The sequence below is a fragment of the Gymnogyps californianus genome, chromosome 2, assembly GCF_018139145.2.
Source record: "Gymnogyps californianus isolate 813 chromosome 2, ASM1813914v2, whole genome shotgun sequence".
In the NCBI taxonomy this organism is placed as follows: domain Eukaryota; kingdom Metazoa; phylum Chordata; class Aves; order Accipitriformes; family Cathartidae; genus Gymnogyps; species Gymnogyps californianus.
The window spans coordinates 25,656,756-25,679,781 of NC_059472.1; the positions used below are offsets into that span (position 1 = coordinate 25,656,756).

General features: G+C 39.5%; 1 protein-coding gene across 2 annotated transcripts; it reads right to left on the reverse strand.

Annotated features, from left to right (window-relative positions):
* Positions 1 to 1,784: 1,784 nt before the first annotated feature.
* Positions 1,785 to 21,980, reverse strand: NDUFAF6 (NADH:ubiquinone oxidoreductase complex assembly factor 6). 2 transcript variants are annotated; one of them, XM_050892258.1, is made up of 10 exons: positions 21,932 to 21,980; positions 21,024 to 21,121; positions 18,348 to 18,447; positions 17,304 to 17,426; positions 12,918 to 12,974; positions 10,967 to 11,069; positions 8,138 to 8,271; positions 6,222 to 6,323; positions 2,443 to 2,499; positions 1,785 to 1,931 (listed from the first exon to the last, which is right to left on the reverse strand). In XM_050892258.1, the coding sequence occupies exons 2-10, from the start codon at positions 21,035 to 21,037 to the stop codon at positions 1,803 to 1,805; spliced, it is 819 nt and encodes a 272-aa protein (XP_050748215.1). In that variant the 5' UTR covers positions 21,038 to 21,121; positions 21,932 to 21,980; the 3' UTR covers positions 1,785 to 1,802. The 2 variants fall into 2 exon arrangements, with proteins under 2 accessions (XP_050748215.1, XP_050748216.1); XM_050892259.1 differs by lacking the exons at positions 21,024 to 21,121; positions 21,932 to 21,980 and having other exon boundaries at positions 18,344 to 18,407.
* Between the last annotated feature and the right edge of the window lie 1,046 nt (positions 21,981 to 23,026).

The window sequence follows — 23,026 nt, forward strand, 5'->3', positions numbered from 1 at the left end:
ACAGACAGGGTTGCCTCTATTGTCCTGACTCGGCATGCTCAGAACAAAACGAGGACCAACTACAGAAAGAGTCATTTGTAACGCTTTCTCCAGAACATAAAATAAACAGAGTGAATGCGCAGCTGGCCTGGTAGCAGCAACAGAGCCTAAGCCTTTGCTCTTCATTTGGCAGGAAGAGCTGCAGTGCCTGCATAGGAAGGAAATATTTTCTTTTCACCAGACCTCTTTGCCACATTCAGGAACACCAATGGTAAGATACAGCAGCTGACTTGAGAAGTGGACAGAGCCTGTTAAGATTTTACTGTTAGAAAATAGCCAGTATACTCCCGATCGAGTACACATAGATTTTTCTAGGTTCCTATCAACCTTGATTATTACACCTCTAGTAATACAGAAACCAAGATCCTGAGCTGAACAAATTCAGAGAGAAATGTCTTACTCAGGAATAGGAAACTGCAGAATCAATCAACATCTGTATCACAAACTGACTTGAAATGTAAAATAAAATCACCAAATGAAGGATTTAATGTTGGGTTCCTAGGATTTCTACCATGCTGACAGTTTCCGAGATTAAAAAAGCCACAAATCTTGTACTCAGAAATTCATTATGTAGCATTGTACACTACAATACAGGATGCTGTTATACAACCAAGCATCTGGGGAGATTAACCCTGATTAAAAAGAAAAAATCTCTGGGAAAAGCAGCTATTTAATAGAACAAGGATGACAGCAGAATAAACTACCGGATTTGTGCAATTGAGTCAAGTTGGATGTTAGGAAGTACTATTTTACCAAACAACAAATCAAACAGAAGTATTTACCTTGATCCTAAGAGATGCTGAGTACAAAGCTCCCAGTAATTTCCCACCAGAAAAACAGAGCAGGGAGGAATAAAATGACCTGGAACATTCAGGAATACGTTTCTTCACAGTACCGAAGAAAAGGAATTCAGGGAAGCCACGTAGGAGGGTGTCCTGAGAGACATGGTGAATACGAACAAAGGGGCAGTCGAACCCACGTTGCAATGACAGCTGTGGGCAACAACAGAGACACAAGAGGCCAGGAGGAAGATACAGCCAAGCTAAGAGCAGAACGAAAAAACCTTTGGCTGAGCTGGAGATAAAAACTGTATAAGGGTCTCTTCCTATGTTGTAAAGCTATCCTCCCACTACCTATAGTCACTTCAATGCTCAATCTCAACACACAGTTAAATCATTTTTGTACTACAGCTCTATTTCACCATACTGAAATTCTACATAAACACTACATAGTTAAAACAGCTAAAGCTTTTCCTGCCAGTTTTCTTGCATTCAAATACATGTGCTCGTTCTTCCAACTATGAAGCATCATTAGTACTTGCAAGAAGTCTGCTCCTTGCACTAAATAGAATTGCTTAGCTGATTTAAGAGGCATTTACTGTAACTGCTTTTAGGCACAAAGCAAGCAGTCTTTTGGGTTTTTTTTTCTTTTTTTCAGTAAAGTGTCAGAACTGTCAGAAGTATCCATTAGCACACAGTTTGTCCAAGAATTCTATCATATTGCTGTTATTACAGGAAAGACAAGAAAAGTAATCTCAGACAAGGACATATGACTTGGCAGACATGTGAAGCAGAGATATCAGCCTAATATTCCAAGAACAAACTTAACTACTGCCAGCAAGCTGACAGCTACAGTTCATGCGCATCTGCTGCTTCCCATGAACTGCACTTTGCAGAAGTGTGAAGTTAGACATTTAACAATTCTATCAAGTTAAGACACTAAAGAAAAAACTGAGCACTCTGAACCCATATTAAAAAAAACTTTTAATATGTTTTTTTCCAAGATCTAATATATAAATGCAATGGTAATAATGTACTCTTCTTTTGTAAGCTTGGATGAAATATATTGAAGTCCACTTTTCGCATATTACATAAATAATCATCTAAAGCAACCTAGAAAAGAAGAAAAAAATTAGTCCATATGGTGCACACAAATAACTGGGCATTAAGTTTAAAAAGCAATACATGAAACCGAATGAGGAACTGCAAAAAGGCTTGACAGTTTGCCTGCTTTATTAAGTGGTAGTGTAACCATCACATTAAAAGGATATAAAAAAAGGCAGGTTTTGTGAAGAGAAGCATTATCTTTTACCAGACCAAAGAGTAAATTATAAAAATAGACAAGATTTTGGGCCCTTGCATCAGAACGATGGTCTACGAATATACAGACATCTTGGGCAAAATGATGTAGTTAAAAGAAGAAGGATTAGAAGTGTTGATCAAAACTATGAGGTTCCACAGTCAGGCACACATTATGATTTTCACTAGTTTTAGGTATTACGTCCTCCCAAAATGGACACGTGAAGCATTAGTTAACCATGCTTAATTTGATACTCTACTCTTCACAAACATATTAGCACAGAAATGAGTCCATCACTTAAAGAGTGCATGATATCACACCCACCGTACAGAAAAAAGCAGGATATGCCTTCACAGGAACTTTCTTACTGAAAGATCTAGCCTGAAAGTAAATGAGATAAGGTGGGAGGAAAGAAAAAAAAAACAAAAAACAAAACACAAACGTACTTATCAGAATTTAACATTTCAGATTAAACATCAAGTACTATATATAATGGTTAGAGGCAATAGATTGTATTACGAGCTTCATCCCTTTTTATTTTGACATCCTGAAACTATAATTTTTCATTATGTGAAGCCAGCACCATCCCTCACTGTACACAAAAGTAATTACACAGAAAGTATGTAATACTGGGAAAGGTTCTTATATGGTTTGACAACCTTACAGTTTACATATAATAAACCAATGTAAATTAGCATCCCTTGTTCCAACAAAGTTCCAAGTTGCATCTAATTTAATAAATATGGTTTAACCCTTTTTTTCCCCACCAAATAACTCTTTGCATCCCAAGAGACAGAAATGATGGAAGACCAGAAATGCATTTCTCTGAATGCATCTTTTTAAGTCCGGTCTTGCCATCAGTCCCAGAAGTCCAGTTATGCTCCACTTACATTTATGGGACTTCAAAAGGATCTCAATGCCTCAGGTCCTCAGTATCTACATATAAACAGTCTAAACCATGGCTGAATCAAATTTACAATTTAAACCCATGTACAGCTCAGGTACATTTAACACAGCTGAAGCAAATCTTCCTGTAATGCTTATTTATAAATACAGAATCCCTCCTTGTTTTGCCTTTTCCTTACAGGTTAAAACAAACAAACAAACCAACAAACCCTCTATGAATACTGATGAGAATGTACGAGTATCTGTTAGTTTTCCACGGATCTTTCCAGACAACTGAGAAAAGCAGGCTGAAACTTTAGGAGGGAAAAATACTGAATCATTTTAGAATGCAAATTATTTTAGAACTTTGAGATGTAATAACATGTGTGTGTGTAGTACATGTATCTCTCCAAAAAAGGAAAATGCTCTTTGATCTAATGCTCTGCCTTACTATTATTAATTGCAAGATGAAAAAAGAAAGTAATCTTGCTTGACCTTCTTAACCCAGAATGGGTTGCATGTCATTCAGAAAGCATGTTATCTTCCTTGGTAAATTGAGTCCATAGTGAACTAGCATAATTGAGATAAATGCAAAAAGCCTTTTTTAAAAAGAGGAATGGAGGAAGGGGTGCTTAAGAGAAAGAGGGGGAACATGTAAATGTATTCGCAGGCTTTCAAAGGGATCACTGTGGGACTGACAGAGCACTTTTATTATATGCTTTTATCCTAATAAAACACACAATTCCTAAAGAAAACTGCAATCTTCATTATCTTATTTTGCCCTCTGCTGGTCATCAGTCACAGTATCAGGACGAGACCCCACTTCAGAAACTTTTCTCCCAAGATTAAGTGCCACATTACTACAATATGCTTCATATAATATCACTGAGACTTAATTTAGCATTTGAGGATTATGTTTCTTCTGACTGTGAAATGGGGCTGGTAACTGTTACCCTCATCCTCCAAAATATGTGGTTTGTGTAACAAATGCTGAGATTGTTGAAACCACTCTGCAGGTTTAAACTTTACCCTACCCTGTAATTCCAACTAAGACAGAGTGTAAGTGGCTGAAAAGACCCTCAGGCAAAACAAGATGGTGATTTTATACAGGAGAACAGATGCATTTAAAGGCACCAGCCCATTACATTCACCTAAAGTCTTGAAATGCTCAGCAAGTGTTGACAGCAAAAGCCTATTTAATCCATTAGGGGAGAAAGTATCTTTATCCTTGCATTAACAAAGACCATCTGATTATCAAGGAGGCTAATACCCTGTTATTACTGCCAGTTATTGCCAGTTCAAGTGGTTTGAACACTCTAGAGATCCTGCACTGTCAATTATTCCTCACTGATGATGATGGAGGCTGGAAGCAAGTATTCAGAGAGGACTTTTTTTTATTTTAATTACAATGATATAACCCATCCATTTAAAAAAAAGGGGGGGGGGGAGGAGGGGGGGAGTGCCAAGATCAACATTCAATTGAATAAAATGCTAATGCTGCCTTAATCTGGTTTCCTTGTGTTTATACTTTTCTGTATAGTCTCCAATTACATGATCACATCGCATATTTTCCATAGTACCCTCCCAGTGCATAACATGGGCAGGGCTCTAGGAATGGAGTGGGAAGAAAGCCGGGGGTAAGGTTCTGCCTGTTCTCTTCAGAAGCTGGTTGGCACGTTGGGAGCCAGGGGACCAATGCACTAAGAATTATCAAATTATCTGAAAGGCTCTGAAGAACTGAATTCTCTCCCTGCTTCTGTCCCAAAGTTTCCATGCAACACCAGCAACCAAATTTTAAACATCTGGACAATAAATACACATTGCTCATTTTCCGTGCCTCCCATCCCTGATATGAGGCATTTCAGGACAGGCACTTGGCATTTTTGTAAGCCACAACTGCAACCAAAGTCAATGGGTTTTATACACTGTGCATTATGGGTTGAGGGGTGGGGAATAAAAAAAGAAAAATCAAAATATTTCAGTGTGAACAAAGATAGTGGACAGTTTTGACGATGCATTTTCTTTGTCTCTGTTCCCTGCTTCTAAATGGAATAAACAGTTTCCTTGGGCACGTGACTACAAAAACTGAGACATCAGGTGAAACAACATGAACAGGAATGCATTAAATGCCAATTATAAATAGTCTGTATTAAAAATAAAGCCCAAGGCTACATATTATTAACAAAAAATAAAAACATTAATCAACTAACTAACCACTGACTAAACAAACCAGGGATACCTCATTTTACCTTCAGAAAAATGAAGAAGGGCTCTCCTATCTCCACTGCATAAAATACTGTGATCACAGGTAACGCTGTAATTGAGGATTATATTAATGGTGTAAATGCAGAGATAAATCTGGCATTTCTTCACTTTGAAGTGGTATCTTTTCAGACTACCTTGATTGGAAGTATTGGGTGCAATACTCAAAGTACATGCATACATGTACTTGTAGACATAAGAAACTCTTCACCGTGCTTCTTGGAAGTTTTGTTTTCCAGATCAAGGCAGACACAGCATTGCTGATGAAACATTCTTTTGCTTTTGTATTATGTAGCAACAAGCAATTCAGAATGTAGCTAAAATAAGAGCATAAAAGAAAAATAGAGTAGCACTCTGCAGTTCTTCAGAATTCATTATCCACTGTTCCAAGCTAATAAAAGTCTTTGCTAATTCACTTGGCTGGGAGCCAGAAAAGAAATAAATAGAAAGCACCTTTCCCAACATAGCTTTTAGCATGGCTGGTCATGTTAGGGAATGAATCCCCCCCTCCCACACACACTAACCAGCAGTTAAAGGCAACATGTTCTGCTTTCCTGGAAGCCATTCCACTGTGCTGTGATATACCATATGCAGAAGTGCTTTCTATGGTGCTGATCCCATGCTGGCATATAGTTGCATTTATAAAAGTCTGCTTGAAGTTCCTCTCCCAGTAATATGGCTTTTAGGCAGTATTTACATATATGCAATTGGACCTGGCTGTGAGTAAACCGCCTCCTGTACATACAGATAAGTATAATATTCGTACAGAAGTAGTTGTAATATTTACAGGTTTTGTGTGGTGGTGGTTTGTTTTTTTTTTTAATTTAAACTCTAAGTAAATGTAAAATATTTGAATTAAGCATGCAGCTGTAAGTCTTCTAACAACACATATGCACAATACTTTGTGAAGATTAGCATCAATTATGTTTAAATAAATAAAAGGGAAGGATTCTCACATGTTCTAGATGAATATGGGCCTGGCTGGCAATGTCATAAATTACATTTCTCACATTTTTCTCTTGCTTGCCTCTTATGAAATCCTCTTGTGAAACTCCATGCTAGACATAGGAAGGAAAAATCAAAAAAAAGAAAAAACCCTCAATAAATATGAAGTTTCCATTTTAGCTTCTCAAAAACCTGTCCCAGCAACCAAACTAATGACACAAGACCGAAACAGCCTAAATGTTTTACCACTGCCCCCTGCTTTTTTATTCCCCCCTTTTTTTCCAGTCACTTGGAAAAAAATTCAAGAGAATGAAGAGAACAGTTGGTACAGGCTCTCTCTGCATGAATTTGTTCCCTAAAGACTTTGTGGTCAGATAACCAAGCCAGATTTTAAAGTTTTGGGAATTTAGATCAGTTTAGATGTCCAATTTTTAAAACCATAATCCAAGAGTCGATATGAAGCAGAAGAAAGCCAGTGACAGCTAACACAGAAGCCATACTGGCTTATGAAGTAAGTCATTATCTTGGGATTGGTGTGTACCACCAGGCTTGCAAAAAAACAAACCAAAAATCCCAACACAAACAACAACCCCCCCCCAAACAAACAAACACACTCCCAAAAACCAAACTAAACCAAAAAACCAAAACTACCACACACACCCCCAACCCTCCCAAAAAAACCACCCCAAACTTATTCTTTGACTATAGTGACCAATGTAAGACGTAATATGGTACATTCAGAATTGCACCAGTTGCCCGTTTTTCTCAACAACACTCAGACACATGAAAGCTGTATAAAGGTAGGCAGGTAGGCTTCACAGGAGATAAGAGACTCCAGTAGAACTCTGCAATACTTGCCAGCAGCTGAAATGCTTACAAGATGCTCAGTCTGCACAGAAGGGATGCAAGCTGTTTTTACAGTTTCACTGTAAAACACCTTCCATGGCAAGGAATCACTGTGAATTTTCAGGCTATGTTTGAAAAGCTAAAAACTTGGAAAGCGTCCCATACCATTCAGTCTCAGAAGGGCTGAAAGCAGGGTGCAGCTCTCTTCTGCAGTCGTATAACCCTGACCTATATTAGTATCTACATTTTTTGCAACTACCTAAATTACTGAACTTCAAATCAAAACTTTCAATTGTATTGAAATGATATTCAGAAAATACTACCACAACTGCCTTAAGCATCACTATAATTACATAAATTTTGGTTAAGTATAAAAAGAACAGCATTAACATTTAAAAATAAAGATTGGAGATGAAGGAATAACAGATGAGATGCCTACAGATCCAGCCAGAGAACATTAATGAAAAAATTTGAGTTTTAATGCCATTTTACCCAAATTGCAAGATCTGCTAAATGCCAATGCAAATTAGGTGTGCAGTTTAAATTGGAGGACTATACCATCTCCTACAGCAATGTATGGAATGTATGTTTATAGCTAACAAAAAAAAACCCCACAACCCCAAAAAAACAAAACCACCAGCACATTTATGAAAAGGTAGTAAAGAGAAACCCGAGAAGGTTGTTCAGAAATAAAATTTCTCACAGTGCTTCCTTTATAGGGACAGGAAAAAAAACAAAACAAAAAAACCCCAAACCCAGGCCCCATTCCATATATGTATTTCTACACATTAATGGAAAAATTCCTGAAAGCTAAAATACTACTACATTTAATAAAAAAACCCCAACCAACCAAACAAGCAACCAAAACAGAAACCCTAGAGTTTCATGAAGGTCGCTCCTCTCACCTCCCAAAAGATATAAAACCATGACAATGGTATATTACTAGGCCATAGCAGAAAGAGTTAAAATAAAGAAAAAAAGTGTTCTGTTTCTGGCCTAATAAATTATGATCTCATATCTTGCACTGAGAGACACAGTTAGAAACACTATACTGTTCAATTCCAGACAACTTGCTTCTTACCAACATACAAATGTCCATGGGAAGAAAGACCTTTTGTCTTGTACTATGATACGGAGTTGCTCTTAAACAGGTAACTATGCCTTGTGCTTTCCCAATGTGACTGGCTGCATGGTCAGCATGGATGTCCCTCACACCTAAAATTGCAGAAATAATACGTTTAGAAACATACTGTCAGGCCTTTTGAGGGGTATAGTGTTCCCTGATATGTATCACAGTCATATTTAAGGCAAGCTAAGTGCGTTGGTCCATGATAGAACTGTCTATGTTCATAAACTGCCTTGAGATCTCATCTCAGAGGTGCAAAGCAGCAGGCAAATTCATTGATTTCCACATTCAGGAGCAAGACGCCTCTTAGCTTGTTGCAGTTTCTGCAAAGGGTATACTCAGTGGAGTGGTACCTATTCAGATATAATACATCAGTACACAAACTCATTTTCATTGGCATGTCCTCTCCCAGGATAACAGTATTCCAAGAACTGTTTTTCCTGCCAGAAGAATCATTCAAGTGTGAGATTCCTGACAAGCATTAATGCTTACAGCATGGTTTCATGATTAGCTGCAGCTGATTCAGCAGTGTACTGAAACCAAAGAGAATGGTCCTATACTTCCCCCCCCAAACTCGTATTTCTGCCACCTCCCTTGTGCTGTCATGGGCAATGAGGCAGCAGCACGGCAAACTGAATCAGATCACCAAAGCAATGGAAAACTAACCTTAGTTACTGCATGGTTACACAACTGTGAGAACTGAAAGAAGAGGGAGATGAGTAGGGCAGAGCAGCACCATTGCTCTTCATGGCAAGACCATACAAGGTTGGCTTAGACTGATCATAAAGCTGTAATGTTTTCACAGGACCGACCCGGGATAAAATGAAAATTTAAAGGAAAATTGAAATTCACAAAAGCTCTAACAGAAGCAGCATTCTACAAAGAAAGAAATGAGGATACAGGAATTACACACTGACACCTGGAAACAATACCAGGCATACCAGATTCACTGCCCAAGCCTGCCTGACCCTTGCATGGGTCTCAGAAGCCTTTGCGAAACAGTGGCTATAGGTAGACTACATGGACTTATTTTGGCAATGGCAGCAGAAGTGGCTTAGAGGAATCAATGGATATAACTTACTGATCCTGACTGGGCAGCTCACGCTTTACATATAAGTAGGAATTTAAAAAAAAAAAAAAAAAAAAAAGCTCAAAGAGTAAGCACTGACTCATGCTCAACCTGGGAATATATCCCAAAAGTGAGGTTCTGAAAAGATTTAACAAAATTATTTAGTAGTACCAGACTCCTAACTACTTAGGCAATGAATCAGAGAGCACAATATTAATATTTTTAAATGACAGGAGCTGGGAGGAAGTACCAGGACTTTGGACGACAAGATTACCAGCCAAAATGAGCTTGACAAAAGAAGTAACCCGAAATCAGTAAGAATAAAGCAGCACTACTACTGGGAGAGATACACACAAACTGGAGACAGGTCAGGAATAAAGAAGCTAAAAATCACAAGAAATTTAGCAAACATGACCTGTAATGAAGGTCCCCCTAGTCTAGAAAAGACTGCTGATGGGAAACATGAAGAAAAGGGCTGTGTTCGATTAATTTCTCCATTTGTGGGAAAAAAACACAGAAGTTAACTGTTTAATATGCAGTGAAGGAGACTTTTGCTTAGATATTTTGTTACACTGGTACATTTAAGAGAAGTTAAACATGACAATAGGGCACCTAGAAAATCCAGAGCCTCCCCAACAGATTTTCAAGAAGAGGATCATCTGACTTGTATCAGGAGTGAACCAAGCATGACTGAACTTCTTCAGGATCGAAGACATTTCTCAGAATGGAAGACGCTGATATTTGTCATACTCCTACATTTCTTCAATGAGAAGTTCAGAAAGACATTGCAACATTTCACTGATTTCCTACTGAGGAAGCAAACATCAGATGTTAAGAGAGAGGTTCCTCATTTCTTCTTCTGAAGAACATGCTCACCATATCTCTCTCTACTTTTTAAACTCTTTTAACCTCAGCACTGGCCTTCCATCAGACTACTCTGATAAGCAAAAGGAAAATATTGCTACTACAATACTAAATACTACTAAATATTATAAATTCTCACCCTTCTTTTACATCTGAGCTCATACAGGGAATACTTCCATAATGCAACAGACACCTAAAAGAAAGTCACCCTTTTCTTCACTGCAAATGAACAGTTCTTTCCCAGTCTGTAACTCTTCTATTAGACATGACACAGATACTAGCTCTTAACCACAAGGATCGTATCATCTTTGTTGCGTTTTTTCTAGCTATTCAATTATTGATAGTTAACCTACTTTTAGGAAGAGGAGAGGATTCGGACCCAAATTTAAAACATTACCAAGGGAAGTTTATAGGTTGGGAAGTCAGCTGTTTCAAGATAACTAGTGTACATCACTGCAATACAGAACAACAGCTGCAGAATAACTACAGCACTTTATGTTCTGACAAGCGGGACAATCAGAAAATACGGCGAAGAGCTGAATTTATCACACTGTAATAGGAGCAAAAAAAGAGAAAAGAGTGTTAAGCAACAAAGAACAGAGCAGTAGGAAACTGCACTTCAATGAGCTTTCCACTGAGCAGCTTCTAAGGAAAGTACATAGTTCTAGGACAGGTGTAGTAAGATTCCAGATTTATGGTTGAGCATTCAAAAGATATCTGAAGTATTACTTAAGACAACTTCTACTGAAATTAAACTCCAGTGGAAAAAGAGTGGGCTTTTTGAAACACCAATAAATACTGTACCTGCACTAATGAGTCATCAACAAAATGTAAAAAGGGAAAACGCCTACCCAGCATTTCCAAGGTGAGGTACAAGAGAGCACTCTGAGTGTTCTCAGCATACGTTTCAAGCTCCTGGATGTTACGGTATGCTCTATCATCCAAATTCTTCTCCTGTAGTATGAACACAGAACTTCAGTAAAATGCAAATATAACTGCTATTTGTGCAAGTTTATTACTACAGTCAGGTCAGCCTAACCCACTATTAGAAAAAAAGGACAAAATTAAGAGAAAGAAAGAGAGTATAAATTCGGATAGAAGTAGTCATTAAAGCTTATAGCAAGTCTAACATAACCAAATAACTACATGCAACTGCAGCCAAGTCTGGTTACTGGACCAAATATAACCTTTTGCAATAAGAAGAAATCAGAATTCTTCATTAAAAAAAGATACAGCCAAAACAAATCATCATATGGTATTCTTACACTACAGGGTTGCCAATTTTAATACTTAATTTGCATCTGAAGCACAGAGAAATTTACATAAATAGGAATGTGTTTTTTAAAACATGCATAAAAATCAATCCATCAAATACACACGAGTTTCAAAATCATATGTAAATACGCCCAAAAATATAACATCCTCCAGCATTCTTCCTGTCCTAGTGGCTTTTGTGGTTAAAACATACCAGTCTTAAGATTAAAAACCAGTCATAAGATTAAAAAACTCTGAAGTCAGTAACTGACCATCAATCTTCTCAAGGTGTAACTGCATGAGACACTAACTTTACCAGCAAAGCTAGCTTAAGAAATTCCTGCCCTCACTTATTCATTCTTGCCCTTGTGTCAGAGTTGGTAGCAGCATCACTGTACCAGTGAAATTCTTCCTCTTGTTTTTCCCAGAAAAAGGGTGGTTATCTTAAAATTCATGTGATTTGAATGCTCCAATTTACAACACTGCTTAGAAAAAACTCCACAGTCATGATAAGGAGAAGCAGCAAAGTGTGGCAGAAAGGTTCAGATGGGGCATTTAATTTTTGTGATTTTATATCCATGACTCATCACAACAGAAGGCTATTTAGGGGCAAAATTGACATAGTAAGAAAAGAGGTGAGGACGAATAAGATGATCACAGAATCGTAGAATGGTTTGGGTTGGATGGGACCCTAAAGATCATCTAGTTCCAAACCCCCTGCCATGGGCAGGGACACCTTCCACTAGACCAGGTTGCTCAAAGCCCCGTCCAACCTGGCCTTGAACACTTCCAGGGACGGGGCATCCACAACCTCTCCGGGCAACCTGTTCTAGTGCCTCACCACCGTCACAGTGAAAAACTTGTTCCTCACATCTAATCTAAATCTACCCTCTTTCAATTTAAAGCCATAACCCCTTGTCCTATCCCCCACGATGCCAATGATGTAGATTTGTACAACTTTTTGCAATACGCAAGATGTCCTTTCTCTTGGGGCAGGACTGGAATGGCACAAAAAGAGACCATGTATGGGTTTCCCTTCTTGCACACCTTCATTTTCATTTCTATTAAAATGTAGTTTCCCACAATTCTTAACAGTTGCATACGGAGACCCTACTACTTAATCCCATACGATGGAACTTCCCTCACTTACATACATCTAAGTGTAACTCCCAGGGGATTACCTTCTAGGGGTAACGACTTCAAATCAGGAAGAGAGACCAGCAACAGAAAACATGAGCACAGATACACTCGTTATCAGAGCAGCAAAAAAGAAAGATGTGGCCTCACAAACTACATCTATTTTAAAGCAAAAATAAACAAAGTATTCTATTAGCTCTTTTGGCCAGAAAGAGCAGAAATTATGAGCAGGGGCATCAAGGGAGAATTAAAAGGAAATATAGCAGTACCATTCTTAAAGAGATATACTACTGTCTGGAAAAGACTAATCACTTAAGCTTTTGTTTTACACACAAACACATAAAAATAAGGGGGAAAAAAACCCGAAATATGACTAAAAACAGAATCAGACTTTGAATGGTAAATACTTACTCTTTCATCAATGATCTTCATGAACCACATTTTAGTCAAGTTATGCCTCTTCACAGCCTGAAAATTATCAAATAAAACATCCATGTTAATATATACAAAGTGATGGTAGTACTGCATTCTGAAGGCCGAAATACATTTTAGATAATCCTTTTCTTACAAGGATTGTATTCAGTGGGTTAAATCAAAGTGGCATGTCAGTGGAAAACGAGAATCTTCTTCAAATACAAAAATTTTCAATTGGCATTTGTTACAAGTTGTTGCACACAAAAAATGAAATCTTGGACATCAAGCCAGTTAACTAAAAGCATTTCTTTTAAAATATTTTTGAAGGTAATTTATTCTTTCATAGAGTTATACATTCCCAGAAAATATTTGCAGATAACTATGTTCACTTTCCAAAGAGAACACAGTTTCCTCCAGAGTCAAGCAATAAAAAGACTTCCCCTGTAAATTTGCAAGAAAACGTCAGTACAACATACCAACGCATACTGTAAAGACAGCATCCTAACAAAGTAATATAAGGAATATTATGGTTTTGTTTAAAAAAAGTATCCCACAGCATCTCATATTCACACATTCTTCTTTTGGCTCTTACCTTGTATTTGACTTCCTTCCTGTACATTCCTGATAAGAATGTACCACTTCATTCTATCAGCTTACCTTCAATCCTCTTACTTACACACACTGAATTTTGCAGACCACATTGTCAGAAAGGCTACAATCACACATATAAATGTTTGTAAACAAAACTTATGGAGCAGATGTCTCACAATCTTAGCCTTTATAGCTCATTTTCAACTTCTTCACATCCATTATAAATATTTTTTCAAGGTTTGACAAGACTAGATCTTCTTGTTGATTCAACAAAATCTGCTTGAGGAAGTACTTGGTATGTGAAAAGGCCAATTTTAAGTTACAACTACAAATGTCAGTTTTGATTCTCACTTGTTCGTCTTGAGTATCATTTTCTAAATGAAATCCTTGAAATAGTCACAGGTCAAGACTTAAAACTGAGTTCTGCTAAACTACCCAATTTGTACATTACATGCATTTTGAGATACCTTCATTCAAACACACAGGTCCTTATTTTTCAAAAGTTTTGAAAATTGTCTTCTTCCACAGAAATGAATGGAGAATTAGGCCTCACTTTTTCTATGTTCAAAATGGACAGATAAATAAGAACAAGTATCATATAGTTACCGTGTAAGTTTATATTAAAGTCACTGAGAGTTGAGCTATTAATAATTCTAGAAATACCATTAAAGGCTATTTATATACTTTACTAGTGCATAAAACTCTTGGAATCCCAATGTGAGTATTCTGGGATATGCCAAACTTCGGGAACACATTTAACATGGTAAATTAGTACTTATTCTGGAAAATCAAAATTGCCCTCATACAAACTCAACAGCAAGAAAAGAGTATACATAAAATATGCTGTGCAAAAGACATGCTAATTCTATTAACAGCTCTGCAATACTTTTAAGTTCAGGTGTCTTTCCAAATCCTTCTTTCTAAGAATTGCAATGACATTCTTGAACATTTGTAAAGCCATGCTCTTCAAATAGGTCATTCTTGGGGTATTTGCTGAAATGTAGAAATAAAATCACATCTTGAGTGCAAAGGTCACCAGGTCAGGTTGGATTGTTAGTTCGCTCCAGCGCTCTGCAGTGGTCAGAGGTATGAGAGCTCCGAGAAATACTTTCTGAATTATTTTCCAACATCTTATTTCACAACCAGTTCTGTTTGGATTGTCTTATATTGGTCTTCCTTTAGACAAATCATATGTGAGGTGAAATCTTACCACAGAGATAGGCCAATTCTTTCTTCCACTTCAAAATCAATTTTCTGTTTTGTGAGAAAGGAGTATGACTGGCAGTCTTAGCTGTTGGAAAGGGTTGCAATTGATATCTCAATATCTGAATGATTTCTATCTGAATGTTGTACTGGTTTTGGCTGGGATAGAGTTAAATTTCTTCATAGCAGCTTGTATGGGGCTATGTTCTGGATCTGTGCTGAAAATAGCGCTGATAACACACTGAAGTTTTAGCTACTGCTGAGCAGTGCTTACACAGTGTCAAGGCCTTTGCTGCTGCTCACACTGCCCCGCCAGCGAGTAGGTTGGAGGTGCACAAGAAGTCAGGAGGGGACACAGCTGGGACAGCTGACCCCAAGTGACCAAAGGGATATTCCATACCATATGACGTCATGCTTAGCAATAAAACTAGGGGGGAGGTTGGCCCGAGGGGGCCTCTGCTCAGAGACTGGTTGGGCATTGATACGCACACCCCACATTGATACACACACAAGCAGCCTGAAACTAAATGTGGTCAAAAGAATATATACAATCATATCCAAAACTAACTTGTACCTAACCCACTCAATCAGACAACTAAATGAGAGGGTATCTTCAGAAACAAAAATAAGTTAAGCTACACTAAAGCAAGTTCCTCCTTGGAAAGGAGACAAAAGCATTTTGGGAGAAAACAGTCTTGTTCCTGGGAAGTTTGCCATATGCTGGAAGAGAGACAGAAAGAAGGAAATAAAAAGCAAAGGCACAGACAGACTGACATGCAAAACGACCAATTCTGCATTTTAATGCCTGCATTAAAGTAACTCCCTAGGTGCATCTTCAACTCCCATAATCCCATAAAAAGGCTCGCAACATTTGCCAGTCTTCGTTCTAACTGTACAAATGCTTTGTTGTGGCTAAGGCACACACTTTATCTGAGCTGGAGACACCTATGAATAGCTCTGGTCCTCCTAAAAGCGACTGCAACAATGTTTTTCTTTTATTTTACTGCTTGGCTTTACTTATGTTTTCTCTTAGTTAAACGAAGTGTATCTTGTTTAAATCCCAATTTTGATCTAAACATGAGTGTTGACAGACAGGAACAAATGCTCACTTATGCTTTATTTCACATTTGAAGGAGGAAGATTCAGGGAGAGGCCACACTTTCAGCACTGCCAAAAATCACCGAAAGAGGATTTTGAAAGGACTTGTTTTTGTGGTCTCAGAGGTGCAGCAGAGTGGATATAAAGCCAAAATGGCAACAAGTGAAACGCTCTAATCCCACAGGAACTGCGTTGTTCTAACCCAGAGTTACAGTGAGCATCCTGCTTTTTCCAGGATTTTAACAGGAACAATGCAGACGAATACTTGGATGAAGACTCCACATTTCACTGCCTGTTTTGCAGCAAGTCCATAAACCTAACTATCTATGGGATCTACGTTAACTGTATTCAGCTATTGAGATCTAGACAAACTGCAGCTTTTCCTGTCCAGGAGCTCAGAGATCTTTAGTTTAAATGCAAGTTCTGATCTTATAGAGGCCTTACGGTAGCTGCTCTTTTGGAAGGTTCTAAGACTTGCTGTGGCCCGTGGCCCTAAGATGACAAGTTCGCAATGTATGGAATTTCCACCCCCAAAGAAATTGAAAATTCAACTCAACGTGACCCTGACAACCTGATCTAACTTTGATGTTAGACTTTCTTTGAGTGGCAAGTTGGACTAGATGACAACCAGAGATCCCTACCAACTAAATTATTCTGTGGTTCTATATCAGCATCAAGGGGAAATCCATTCATACTGCCTTCAGACCTTCAATCATTCATACCAATGACAGTCCTAACTAGAAAAAAAATTTTTGGAAGAAAGCCTCTGTTTCTCTGGCCATGACCAGCAGAGGAACAGATCTGTAGGTGTACTTTGTGTGTGATGTTCTAGTGCCTGCAGAACTCAGGCATCTTGGTAAAAAGAAACTGTTAAGTTCACAAGTACATTCCTCGTTACTCAATGCACTGTTAAGTTCACAAGTACATTCCCTTGTTACTCAACGCACACAAAAGGATCTGTGGAAAACACAATACATAAAGTCATCAAGCAACTCTTGATGCGAGGAGAAGACTGTATTAAGATTCTCCCTATTACCCAGTAACTGCGTATTAAGGTCTTAGGCTTTTCCTCATACCCTATTTGCTATTCAACCTCTGTGCTTAGCCTCCTGTCTTTTCGTACAGCTTAATCTCTTCAGGCAGGACTAGCACTGGCTCAGAATGTATACATATGTACTTCACTTGCTATCAGCTTACTGCTTACCACAATTTACTCTGTCCTTCACCTAAACAGAAGAGAAAAAAGCAGATGGTCAACAGAATTCCAACCTTCCAAGTAGGTCCTATCTAAATATCCTCCTTCTCCAACTCTGCTCTTTGGTTGTAGGTAACTTACAATATCACACACAGACACAAACACAATTTACATTATCTGTTTTATATAAAATAATGCTGTTAACTATGCAACACAACACACACAAAACAATGACATTATTTCCCCCAGTAATATTTTAGTTAAGTGAATTTTAGGACAATAAAGGTATATTTTACCCTCCACAGTTCTGTAGCAACCGGCTGATGTGGTGGGTTATCACAGTATATATCTTCCACAGCCTCCCTCCAGAACTGCATTCGCATCAAACCTGTAGTCTTCTGAGTTATGGAGTCTTTGATCTGGAAAGGATACATCTGGAGTGAAATTCACAGTGTCTTTAAGGCACTTGGTCTATCTACACTGAAAAGACAGACACAGGACATAGCCAAACTCAGTAGGAACAGTGCTCAGTTCTGAATTTACGTTTATTCCTCATAAAGCATACAAACACTACAGAGAGAAAAAAAAAAAAAAAAAAAAAAAAATCTTCACCACAACCTGACTTTGAAACCCATGGAGATTAAGTGCTGGGCAACCCTCACCTTGGCTTTCTTCCCAGAAGGAAAAGAAGCAGTGGTAACAGCAGTGAGGGAGGGCAGCGCCACGGATTGCCAGAAGCACAGCCCACAGAAGCTGATCCGGGATTTTGCTTGGTCAGCACATTTCCTGGATCGCTCCTTTCTGGCAAGCGTCACCAACTTCCCTGGTTGCACTGGCAGTTTCTGGCCACCTAGCAAAGGGGGGAGACTGCAGCCACTCCCCTCCCACAACTCTCTAGTTACAAACTTCCCTCCCGGCAGCCTTTCCATCATCTAGCTTCTGCCAACAAAGAACCCGGGACTAATTATATCATCCAAGTTTTTGACAGACCTACAGATAGGATTTAGCTGCACGTCACCGATTCTGTCGTTGCATTTCAAGCCAGAACACAGATGCAATCACATAACAGTATCAAGGACCACAGCCTGTTTGTTATCATTTAGTTTTAAAATGCATGACAAAGAGAAAAGTGAGAAAAACTACATACATAAAATAAATGGGGGGAGGCTGGCTACTTTCCAAGGGCCATTCAAAACTAGAGGTTTGTACTACCCTATTTATTCATTGCCCCTTACAGTACAAAAAGTTAATTTTGGCAAACACTGCCTACTAGTGTAATACAGAATATCGAAACTGTTATTTTACATTTCCAGAGTTCACAAATATATTTTAATACCTGCCTGAGCCAGTTCCACGTTGAAGGCTCTCAAGGCAAGAGCAGAGGTTCGAGATTCCGCAGGCAACAGCAGAGAACACAGAAACCCTTCATAGTCACGCTTTCTATAAAAGGACAAAAAAATCCATCTATTATTTATAGCTCTATGTAAATTGGGTGTGCTATTGCTTAGCACTGAACTCCTAAAAGAGTAGCAATAAGTTACAGTTCAAAACTCTGACTTTGCAAAAGTAGCAGCTTTTAAGCTTATTTTAAAATAAGACAAACTCCCAGAGAGAGGGGATGCTGTCTGAACTCTCAGTGCACCTCTCAAATCCAGATCTCAAGATATTTGGCTAAAGGGATGGAACAAGGCTGTGGCAGAAAGGCAAACAGAATCCAGATTGTCCGACTTCCAGACTTCTGTTCCAAACATGAAACTACATTTCTTTAAAAGATCGTGCTTTGGAGCTTGGCAGAAGAACACTTGCTTAACCAGTAAGTTTTTGTTTATTGGCAACTGTATTCAAAGCATAAAAACTCTGGGTCTTGGCAGTTTCGCTGCAGGAAACTTGTTGCCAATCTAGAGTGATATGCCTTTGTTTGGCCACTTGGGTGTGCCATTAAATTAAAAACAATCACAGCGCCCAGAATCATAAATTGCAAAATCATACTTAACTGTAGCTAACAAAAACACTTGGTCACTTCTGAAAAGCTAAATTGCTTGTTTTAAACAACATTTGTGTGTACTTTCTGATAAGCCTGTAATCTGATTCTTCATTAGAACAAGACCAGCAACTCCAAGTTTCGCCTCGAGAGTGGAGAAGCAGGTGTCAAGGAAGATACATTTACTCATTTTCATGAAGTCTGCTGTTCTTACATGTACTCATATTTCTTTTGATTGTGAGCTTAAAATAGCAAAGCCAAACTAAAACCAAGACTTATTAGGGTTGCTACTTTTAGCACCAAACAAAAAGGAAGTGAGATTTAACAGAGGTTCTTACCCCTACAATACACAGCAGCTGATAACTAGCAAATGCTTAGAGTTTTCACAACAGTTGTGAAACTTGTTTTAGAGCTTGAAGCAAATCCAGAAGCATCAACAAAAAAAAAAAAAGACATTTGTGGATTTTAGCAGGCTTTAAACGTCACCTTCATATTAAAGAACAGATGCATCAAACCTCCCTCAATTAAGACACTTTCTGAAAAGCATTATCAGCTCAAAAGCTAGTATTTTTTTCAAGGCTGACTGTAGTAATACCCAGTATTGCCCACCCTTGGCAGAGCTACAAGGTTTACAGCCACATTTTCCCAGTTCCAGTTATGCAGTTTGCCTGGGTTGTTCACACAACACAGAACTACCTCTACTTCCACTAAGGAAACAAATAAACACATTACACAAAGTACACAGCAGCACAATAGAGAAATTTGTCTTCCTTCTGGTAATGGTGTTGGCATGTTGGGTTTTTTTCAATTATTCTAAGCTTAAAAATTAAGTGCAGCAAAAAATGGTTAAGAAAAAAAATTAGAAAGCAATGTGAATCTTATGCTGACAGTGCACCCTTGGACATAACAGTAGAAAAGCAAATCCATTAAGCCTCAGCCTGTAAAATAAAATTGATATTGCTATAGATCATGCTCCACCTCAACTCTCTTTGTGTATTAGTGTAAGGAATGAAAAAAGGAGGGAATGACCTTAAGTCTGGTATTGAGCGTTCATAGTTTCCCTCTCAAATAAGTATTAAGCTTACATATGAACCCACAGACGAAAGAAAAGTTGGCTATGATCATTACTGGACTTTCAGTATAATGAATTTCTTCCACATTATAAAACTCCATAATACTGTCAAGCCACAAGCTTGTCTTCCAGAGCAGACACCATAAACAGCAAGAGACAGAAAACATACCTACTAGGGAAACATATTTTTAATCAAATAGCTTAAAGCTACTTTTAAAAGAGTTGTTTAACAGAAAAAGAAAAACCCAAGGACATCTACTATATTGCAAAAAGTTGCACAAATCGACATCATTAAAGCGTAACTCAGCTGCTCTTCCTAATGTGTGGGAGACTCAAATTCAGGACTGGGGAGTTGCAGATGGTGCATAGCCTCAAGTGTTTTATTTCTGTTTGAATAGTAACTCCTCCTCTTATTTTTTATAATAATAAATTTTATAATTTATAAAAATTATAATTAATTTTTGTAATGTATAATTTCCATGCAATATATGAGCTACTGTGAACAGCAGCTTCAATTAAATGATGCCAAAAGCATAACACCTTTCATTTGATTATTTCGAATACTTGTGTATTTTTATAAGCAGTCCTTTTTATGGTTTAACAAAAATAACAAAAAAAAGTTTAAATTCAATCATCTCAGCTTCTGTGCCTTGGACCTTAACTATTCTGTTCACAGTTGTTACTGAAAACATTTTACCTGTATATGTTAAATTTATCTGGATATTAACTGTACACACAGCCTCTGATCTCCTGAGTAACAGGTAACAAATCCTGGGTAGAGTAACCAGGAAAACAAAGCTGTAATCTGAAGTTTTATCAAGGAAAATACAACCTGGCTATGCATTCTGATGCATCTGTAAAGGTCTGCTGCTTGGTGCTGCACAGAAAATTTAAAATTGTCACATTTTTTTCCATTAGTTTTCCTACTTCAAACATTACTCGTGACCACACACACCTTTATACCTTTTTACAAGCATCAGTTTGGAGAAGATGATCCTGTTCCACTCTTTCTACACATGCTTGGAAGCCTTCTCCCTGCTTTTTTCAACCATCTAGGACAACTGTATCCAAAGAGAAATTATTTAAGTCTTTACGAAGAGACTCATTTACTTTTTTTACTTCTGAACTCTTGTGGACTAGAAAGCAGCTAAGGGGCCTTGCATGTTGTTTACAGCCCAGGAGCCAAGCAGGAAACGTTGCCTGGTCTGGAAGCGTTTGAGCTGCCCTCCTGCTCCTCTTGGAGCACTTTGGATTTGACCAAAAATGGATGCTTTTGAAAACATAGTCTTCCTCCCCTTCCTGCATTCAGGTCAGAGAAGCTACTTGAGCTGTCCGTCCAGCTGTCGCATTTCCTCTGGTCTCGCTCATTTTTCCAAGGAGTACTTGGCAAGCTTGGCTATTTCCCAGTAGCCAAGAAGATCTGAAAACACCCATTATTTTTAAACGTCCACTTCGGTCATCTTTCTCTCCAAAAAGCCGAGACAATGAAATGGAAAGGTTCAATATTTCAGAAGAAAAGCAGCTGTGAACGAAGCGGGGAGGGAAAGTGCCCTTTACACGTTAAATCATCCATGTAGCTTAAGTATTTATCTAGTTGCCATTGCTCCCCCTCGAAAACGCGAGGTCCCGGAGCAACCCCATCCACCGGCGCCGTTCACTTCAGGGCCGCAGGGGTTATTTTCGCGGCCAGGGGAGGCCGAGGGCTGCCTGGGCAGCCGGGGGGAAACCCCAGTCACCTTTTCCGAGGAACTCGGCAGCTTTTCCGTCCAGAGGGATGCGCTCGCAAGCCCTCCTCCGCCAGACTCACCGCCCCCCGAGGAGAGGAAAACCCACGCGTTTGCAGGCCTCGCCCCCCCGCCCCGGGCACTCACCGCACCAGCTCAGCGCAGTACTGCACCTCTCCTCCGGGCGTCGGGCGGCTCCAGCCCGCCGCCGCCCTCCCGCCGCCAAGCCCCGGCCACGGGAGCCCGCCGCGGCGGCCTGCTGCCCTTGCCAGGCGGTGGCAAGGCCCGTGCCGCAGCCCGCCCCGCGCCATAGCGACGGCCGCCATGCTGCCCGCCGCTCCGCCCCTGCCGTCAGTCAACCCGGCCCCGCGGGGCCAGTCCGGTGTAAACGTTCAACGGAGAAAGTACCGGTAGATGGCACCCGAGAATGCGCGGTTTCGCCCCGGGGTTTTGTGGGAGCCGTCCCGCCTTTTGTTGTCCTGCAAATGGCGACCGTCGTGCCGCCTTTGCCTCAGTTTCCCCCGGCTCCCGAGGCGGGCACTGTTGGCGGCGGTTTGAGGTGAATTCCTCCGCTCCCTGGGAAACCAGGAACTTAGGTTTTTAAACCGGGTGCGCAAAAAAGCTGAGGCAGCTGAGTTGTAAAAATCTCCTAGCTATGGGCAGTGTAGCATAGGAGACGTACAGAAGCGGCTGTGGGACTGGGAAAAAGCCTCAGGGCCAGTTTGCTGTATGAGGGAGCAGAGCGGAGCAGTTCTGCCTGGGCAGCAAAGCTGACCCTAGGGCTCAGTCCTTGGTAAAATGTGTTGTTTAAGTTTTGCAACAGAGGCCCTGTTTCCTCCTCTTGGCTGGGAGAGAGACTCTATACCGTACAGGCTGGCTGGAGTTTATTTACAGACCGAACAGTCCTGTTAGTCCTGTCGTCACACAAAGTACCTGTGCTCCCTCAAAGTTTGGCCTATATGGGGATAAGCCAGCAAATTCATACAAAAGTGCCACCATGCTTAAGAGCAGTTTCATCTTAAAACTACACCAGCCCAACCTATTAGTAACTAGCCCAACCTAGTTATTACTAGAAGCAACAGCAGTCTGGCTTTTCTTTCTATCCCCAGCCTTGCCATCTTCTTCCCTGGTGCCAGCTTTGACCTTCATTTTATAGTACAGTGAGTTGATTCAGGGAGTTAAACCAGCAGAAACCCATCCACTGCTCGCTTGTGGTTTTCCTGAGTTTGTTTTCTGCCAGTT

Excerpts from the sequence above, each read along its gene's own strand:
- NDUFAF6 (XM_050892258.1), bottom strand. Across the intron at positions 11,070-12,917 it reads TGAAGATCATTGATGAAAGA|GAGAAGAATTTGGATGATAG; the intron begins GTAAGTATTTAC and ends TTCATACTACAG. Across the intron at positions 6,324-8,137 it reads CCATGGACATTTGTATGTTG|CATGGAGTTTCACAAGAGGA; the intron begins GTAAGAAGCAAG and ends TCCTATGTCTAG.